This window comes from Notolepis coatsorum (genome assembly GCF_963971535.1).
Source record: "Notolepis coatsorum genome assembly, chromosome: 17".
Taxonomy (NCBI): Eukaryota; Metazoa; Chordata; class Actinopteri; order Aulopiformes; family Paralepididae; genus Notolepis; species Notolepis coatsorum.
The window spans coordinates 7,446,942-7,455,307 of NC_140181.1; the positions used below are offsets into that span (position 1 = coordinate 7,446,942).

Genomic DNA, 8,366 nt, shown 5'->3' on the forward strand with positions numbered 1-8,366 from the left:
TACACGAGGAGGCAGCCTGTCGCATCTTTTCACCAGACAGCGCAGACTCTCAGTGGCGAGGAGTAACGCGTGGGAGGCTCACGCTGCCCCCGATACTTCCTGTCTCTGCTGTACAGGCGACTGGCCCAAGCCGCAGGCAATGCTGACTCGGAGAAGAATATGACTTTCTGAAGATAGATCATCCAATGACTCCAGTGTTCTATTGCCTGCCAAAAGTTCATAAAGATCCTGTTCAACCTAAAGGTAGACCAATAGTGGCAGCAATTGGATCTCTCACTGAAAACATCTCTTCCTATGTGGACTTCTTCCTACAACCAATTGTGAAATCTCTCCCATCCTTCACACAGGATTCAACAGACCTACTTAAGACTTTGAAGTCTGTCCAGGATCCGACCACTGTGACCTACATGGCCTGCTTGGACATCGAATCCTTATACACTTCAGTACCCCATACAGGGGCTCTAGAAGCTCTGACACTGTTCCTGAATCAACGTCCACCGGATTCAACACCAGAAACACACGTTCGTATAGAACTGACAGAGACTCTACTCACGCATAACTACTTCATGTTCGAACTATCTACAAATCAAAGGCGTGAGTATGGGAAGCAAAGCCAGCCCGTCCATAGCCAATATTTATATGGGTCTTTTTTAGCAGAATTATGTATTCAACTCTACAGAAAATGTGTTTACCATACATTAAGATGTGGAAGAGATATATAGATGATATTTGCATACTGTGGACAGGGGATGAAATGACACTGATACAATTCTTTAATTTCCTCAATGCCAAAAATAAACATCTAAAGTTTACTATGGAGTATGACCAACACCAAGTACATTTCTTGTCTTCAAAAAAGACAATGGAACATTCCAAACAGATGTATACAGAAAACCTTGTTACAGAAATTCTTTATTGAGAAGTGATTCATTTCATCCTACTCCGCTAAAAAACAGTTGACCTATTAGCCAGTTCTACAGGATCTGTAGAATCTGTAGTACAGATGAGTGTTTTCAGGAACAGACAGATACTTTAAAAACGATGTTTAAAACCAGAGGGTACACACAGGACATTGTAGAAAAAGCAGCTTAGAAAGTAGGTCATAAAACCCAAGAAGATTGCTTACAATCTACAAGAAACAAAACTACCTCTGCACAACCTACAGTGTGTTACACAATACTCGCCTCTAGGCAACCTTTTTAAACATACTATTAACCTGTTCCACACGATGTGAAAATCCGCATAAAATATATACCTAGGTAAATGGAATATTGCTCCACTTCTACAAGGGCTATTTGCATATTATTGGTATCTAGGTACATCTATGGACCTCAGGGAATGTATTCTCAGTGTCAGAAATATTGTGTCTATTACTAGGCTTGCTTAAATTGTGATGAAACAAAGGAGAATATGAATTATGATTTTTCTTTGCATCTTTGACAGTGAATAACACCATGATAATAAGGACCAAACTTAATCACCCACCCCACCTCCTCCAATGTACAGTTTCCCCACCTACCCAACCCCCCCCCCACCCAACCCCCTCCAATGTATAGTTCCCCACCACCCACCAACCACCTCCAATGTACAGTCCCCCCCCCACCCAACCACCTCCAATGTACAGTTCCCCCCCATCCAACCACCTCCAATGTACAGTTTCCCCATCTACCCAACCCCCCACCCCACCTCCTCCAATGTACAGTCCCCCCCCACCCAACCACCTCCAATGTACAGTTCCCCCCCATCCAACCACCTCCAATGTACAGTTTCCCCACCCCACCTCCTCCAATGTACAGTTTCCCCACCCAACCCCCTCCAATGTACAGTCCCCCCCCCACCTAACCACCTCCAATGTACAGTTCCCCCCCCCCCACCCAACCCCCTCCAATGTACAGTCCCCCCCCACCCAACCCCCTCCAATGTACAGTTCCCCCCCACCTACCCAACCCCCCCCCACCCAACCCCCTCCAATGTACAGTTCCCCCCCCACCTACCCACCCACCCCCCCCCCCACCCCACCTCCTCCAATGTACAGTTTCCCCACCTACCCAACACCCCCCCCACCCAACCCCCTCCAATGTACAGTTCCCCCCCCCACCCAACCACCTCCAATGTACAGTTCCCCCCATCCAACCACCTCCAATGTACAGTTTCCCCACCTACCCAACCCCCCCCCCCACCCCACCTCCTCCAATGTACAGTTTCCCCACCCAACCCCCTCCAATGTACAGTTCCCCCCCCACCCAACCACCTCCAATGTACAGTTCCCCCCCCACCCAACCCCCTCCAATGTACAGTTCCCCACCCAACCACCTCCAATGTACAGTTTCCCTACCTACCCAACCCCCCCCCCCACCCCACCTCCTCCAATGTACAGTTCCCCCCCCACCCCACCTCCTCCAATGTACAGTTTCCCCCCCCCCCACCCCACCTCCTCCAATGTACAGTTTCCCCCCCCACCCCACCTCCTCCAATGTACAGTTTCCCCCCCCCCACCCCACCTCCTCCAATGTACAGTTTCCCCCCCCCACCCCACCTCCTCCAATGTACAGTTTCCCCCCCCCACCCCACCTCCTCCAATGTACAGTTTCCCCCCCCCACCCCACCTCCTCCAATGTACAGTTTCCCCCCCCACCCAACCTCCTCCAATGTATAGTTTCTTCCCCCTCAAATGTATATACTCTCTTTTTTAGACTCTTTTTGTATCACAAACAGTGCTGTACACACTTGATCTGAACAGAGATGCGATGAATGTATATCTGCCACATTTCACTGCATAGTCGAGGCACACTATCACAGACCACGTGAGAGGAATGTGCAACGAGCCCCCGACAGATAGAGCAGCGCGCAAGTGGCTCCCGTCTCTCATCCGCGCTGCTGGCATTCCGGTGCCGGTGACACGGCGGGCGGTTGGACACGCAGCCTATACGCACCGGGTGGCACTCTGTCTAAATGTAACGTTTGATCTTTGCTGTTTTTTCATTCTTTTTTTTCTTTCTTTCTTTCTTTGCTTTTCCTCCATTTTCAAGGCAACCGACCCGTTCTTATAATAAGCTATGGCTTGGCCGTGTATCAGTAGAGTGTGTTGCCTGGCTCGCTTCTGGAATCAGTTCGACAAATCGGACCTTTCCGTGCCACTGACCATCCAGAACTACTCGGACATCGGTGAGCAAGAGGTGCGATCCGTCACCAAGCAGGTACCCGGCTGCACGGATCGTGTTCCAATAAGGAACAACTATTCAACAAGCCCGGATCACAGTGCAGGATCCCCGCAGGCGCCGGGGGGAGATGCCCCGACGGCGGGGACACGGGGGTCTTTCGGGGGGGGACGGAGGGAGCCCAGTTACAAGCCCCGGGAGGAGGGCTACCAGTACCACCCGCCCGGCGTGCCTTTCCCAAGCATCACCCAATACACGCAGGATTTCAAACCCTGGCCCATTCCCAAAAAGGAGAATTTCCCTTGGATTAGTAACGGAGGGAGCAGCAGGGCTGACCGTGTTTCGGACAGCCCGGTCAACACTACTTACAACAGTGCCAGCCGACCGCGGGGCGAGAGGGCAGAGAGCGAGGAGCGGGGCAGAGGGGGGCAGAGGGGGGGGCACGAGCAGCAGACGGAATCAACCAGAATCAGCTCTTACAGGTAGGCTCCCAGTACTACACTGTAGTTTAAACTACCAGCACATTTTATTCAACTAAAACTGTGTAAAATGCAATTCATAAATGGTTCAAATTCAATTGAATTCAGCTAAATAATTTTTTTTTATTATGTAATAGGTTACTAATAATTATTTAATAAATATGAATTAATCCCAATCCCAGTTTTTACAGTGCAGGCAGGGAGCTGTCCTTTCAGCACCATGCACGCTCTTAAGCTGCTCCCATATAGTCGAGCGCCGCGGACCAATTTCCTACTTGTCTCGCGCCAGTTTACAAAAATGTTCCCACGCTGTTCAACTACTGTCATGTCGTCGTCATCCGATGTCAAAATAAAAAGTCTATGTTATCTCCGTTTCCAATATTTCGAAATAAAACTAAATTTAGCATCATCTACCTGCCAACGTTCTACCGGACCAAATCCTACCCATTTAATCATGATCCTGCCCTACTCTCACTTGGGCAAGGAGCGAGTGGTCAGAGTAAAATGCAGATCGACGTCACATTAAATGCAGGTCGATGTCAACCAACACGGCGAGCAGCCTTTTATGTGACACCAAGTGAGCGGCGCGGACGTCAGCGCATTAGAAAATTGGAGCTTCGCACTTGGAGTACGCTTTGAGTCCGCTTTGAGTCCGCTTCGAGTCCGTGCGGACCTTCGCGGGGTCGCTCGACTATGGCAGCACCTTAACAGGTATATAGGCTTCTACCAGGCAGGGAGCTGTCCTTTCAGCACCACGCTCTTACAGGTATATAGGCTCCTACCAGGCAGGGAGCTGTCCTTTCATCACCACGCTCTTACAGGTATATAGGCTCCTACCCGGCAGGGAGCTGTCCTTTCAGCACCAGGCTCTTACAGGTATATAGGCTCCTACCAGGCAGGGAGCTGTCCTTTCAGCACCAGGCTCTTACAGGTATATAGGCTCCTACCAGGCAGGGAGCTGTCCTTTCAGCACCAGGCTCTTACAGGTATATAGGCTCCTACCAGGCAGGGAGCTGTCCTTTCAGCACCAGGCTCTTACAGGTGTATAGGCTCCTACCAGGCTGGGAGCTGTCCTTTCAGCACCAGGCTCTTACAGGTATATAGGCTCCTACCAGGCTGGGAGCTGTCCTTTCAGCACCAGGCTCTTACAGGTATATAGGCTCCTACCAGGCAGGGAGCTGTCCTTTCAGCACCACACTCTTACAGGTGTATAGGCTCCTACCAGGCAGGGAGCTGTCCTTTCAGCACCAGGCTCTTACAGGTATATAGGCTCCTACCAGGCTGGGAGCTGTCCTTTCAGCACCAGGCTCTTACAGGTGTATAGGCTCCTACCAGGCTGGGAGCTGTCCTTTCAGCACCAGGCTCTTACAGGTATATAGGCTCCTACCAGGCTGGGAGCTGTCCTTTCAGCACCAGGCTCTTACAGGTATATAGGCTCCTACCAGGCAGGGAGCTGTCCTTTCAGCACCAGGCTCTTACAGGTATATAGGCTCCTACCAGGCAGGGAGCTGTCCTTTCAGCACCAGGCTCTTACAGGTGTATAGGCTCCTACCAGGCAGGGAGCTGTCCTTTCAGCACCAGGCTCTTACAGGTATATAGGCTCCTACCAGGCAGGGAGCTGTCCTTTCAGCACCAGGCTCTTACAGGTATATAGGCTCCTACCAGGCAGGGAGCTGTCCTTTCAGCACCAGGCTCTTACAGGTATATAGGCTCCTACCAGGCAGGGAGCTGTCCTTTCAGCACCAGGCTCTTACAGGTATATAGGCTCCTACCAGGCAGGGAGCTGTCCTTTCAGCACCAGGCTCTTACAGGTATATAGGCTCCTACCAGGCAGGGAGCTGTCCTTTCAGCACCAGGCTCTTACAGGTATATAGGCTCCTACCAGGCAGGGAGCTGTCCTTTCAGCACCAGGCTCTTACAGGTATATAGGCTCCTACCAGGCAGGGAGCTGTCCTTTCAGCACCAGGCGCTGTCCACTCCACCTGCACCAGGGACAAGCTTTAGAGCTGGACCAGCATCTGCATAATTGCCCGGTTTAATACAATTAAATACAAATAAAATAAAATAAAAATGGTTGGGTTATGTGTTGTAAAGTGCCCTGATGGTTAATTTGATGCATTCATTGATTATCAATGAATTGATTGCCAGGTTTAACCAGCAGGTGTGTATTGGAAACAAGGTACCAATGATTCTCTTATACATGTATGTTATCATACTGGAGGGCTGGATAGATGGTGAATCATTGATCTAAGGACAACATCACGCGGCTGGGTTCTTCCTCGTCCACAAGGGCCATAAACATGAGATGAATTCCATTTGCTGATCATATTTGGCACGGAATTAATAATTTGACAGGTGGCTTACTACACACTTAGCTAGTTAAAATGTACACAACGTCCTCTCATCCTCTTGTCATTTTAATATCCTCAATGCAGACGCGTTGTGTGTTCAGGTCTGTCCTCCGCACGTGTGCTGTGATGCAATATGAACTGCATCGTACACATTGATAACAATCTTACCGTCGATACAAATACCGACCACATATTTAAATCATGCAATCAACGCCTCCACCTTTTACGTAAGCTCAACAACTTTTGTGTGAGTAAGCCTATTATGGAAACATTTCATAAGAACCTAGTGGGGGGAATCTTAACCTTTAACACGTCCATGTGGTATGGAAATCTGAACATAAAAGGAAGGAATAAGTTGCAGAGGATAGAAAATTTGGTCTCAAAAACCATAGGGAAGCCACAGAACGGCGAAGTGCTTAGGAAGAAAGCTAGGAAGATAGTGGGTGACCCCTCTCACCCACTCTGTGGGGAGTTCGAGCTGTTGCCCTCTGGTGGTCGTTACAGACTATACCTAGGGCAAACCGAAACATACAAAAAAAACGCCTTCATTCCTAATGTCATTAAGGCATTAAATGAATCCTGCACTCGTTAAACCCGGTCCTTGTTGTTGTTGATGTGTTGTATTCCTACGCTCTCTGCACTTCCCCGTAATGTCTGCCATCATTGTTGTTGTTTTATTTGTTTGTTCAATGGTGAGAACAAAAACGAATGTCCACATTGTGGACAATGAAGTGAAACGAAACTAAAGTAGTCTGAATTGACGGTGTTGCATATAGAATACAATACTGAAATCTACACAACCGACACCAACAGGTCTGCAGTGTCCCCTTCCCCTCGTTAACCCTTTCACTACCACAATACCAGAAGGTTAACCCTTTCACTACCACACCACAGACGGTTCCTTTCACTGCCACACTACAGAAGGTTAACCCTTTCACTGCCACACTACCAGAAGGTTAACCCTTTCACTGCCACACTACAGAAGGTTAACATACGGTTAACCGTCTGTAGTGTGGTAGGGAACGGGTTAATCTTATGCCGTGTGGTAGTGAAAGGGTTAGCCCTTTGTCTTGTGGCAGTTTAGTTTAGTTTAGTTTATTTATTTAGCACCTTATTTAAAAAAAAAAAAAAAACAGTGCTAGGAGGGAACGAAGCCCAAAGGGCATGTACAAAGTTCCACTCCATCTCATTGTCCATAAACAATATGAACGAATTACATGTGTAGCATGGTCTACAAAATAAACTACAAAACAGGAGCGGAGACATAAGGCCGACACTATAGCGAAAACATGGAAGATTGACGCAAGTCAGCAACAAGATTATTATTATTATTTTTTTTTTAAATGGTTAACCTTCTGTATCGTCGCGGTGAAAGGGGTTAACCCTTTGGTAGCGTGGCGGTGAAAGGGTTAAGCCACCTGACGCCTCTCTCTCTCTCTCTCTCTCTCTCTCTCATTCTCCAGGCAAGAGTTTCGTCCGTGGACAGGGGTGAGGCCGGCCCAGAGCACCCGCAGGACCCCCCCCTCTGCCCCCTACATCAGCCCCGGGGCCAGGGACAGCAGCAGGCCCCCCGAGACCAGCTACCAGGCGGCCTACAGCGGAGCCACAGGGTCGCCCCCCCGGCAGGTGGACCACATCCCCCCCCAGCCCCCTGTCCCCTCCAACCTCCAGCAGAGCGGCCTGCCAGAGAGACCCGACTTCACCGTCACCACCAGGGGGGAGGTGAGACCTCGAGAGCAGGCTGGTTCCACCGTCCGCACGGCTGCGTCTCACACCCATCTCTTCTGTTCCGTGCGATGACTCATACAGTAGAAGCGTCTGTTGAGCTGAACGCAGGGCATTGCGGCTATAGACTCCCTCAAAATCAATATCTCCATCGCTGACTAGTTCCTTTTGCGGCTTGTTAAAAAAGTATTTTAAACACGTTGTGAAGTAAGGGTCCATGGGTACACTGTAAGAAAAAACTGTAAATGTCTGGCATCAATGGTTGACAAATACTTACTGTCAAATTACAGTAAAATCAAATACATTTATAGATTACAACCTTTATTTAATGGTTAATGTTTTGATAAAAGGTAATTTACTTTTTTTTTTTTTTTTTTTTTTAACTTAAATTTTTTATTAACATTTATTTAGACAGACAGCACTTACAAAAAATAAATAATAAAAAATGAAGAGACTAGTATCACAATAAAAACAAAAAGAAAAAACAGTGCACATAAATATTTACATGGGTATCACATGGTTAGTTGTCTGGTTCCCCTACTGTTGTTTTCTAGGTATTTGATACAAAGGCTGATTGTGTATCTCCCTTAAACAGGCATAAACAGGTAATTCCTACTCAAAGACAATAAATGCTGACTAAGGTTTGTATGTGT

At 48.4% G+C, this 8,366-nt stretch overlaps 1 protein-coding gene across 1 annotated transcript; it reads left to right on the forward strand.

Moving 5' to 3' along the window:
* Nucleotides 1–3,056: 3,056 nt before the first annotated feature.
* map6d1 (MAP6 domain containing 1) lies at nucleotides 3,057–7,788 on the forward strand (the record flags this gene model as incomplete). The annotated part of the gene is made up of 2 exons (XM_084332678.1): nucleotides 3,057–3,640; nucleotides 7,452–7,788. The coding sequence occupies 2 exons, from the start codon at nucleotides 3,057–3,059 to the stop codon at nucleotides 7,786–7,788; spliced, it is 921 nt and encodes a 306-aa protein (XP_084188804.1).
* Between the last annotated feature and the right edge of the window lie 578 nt (nucleotides 7,789–8,366).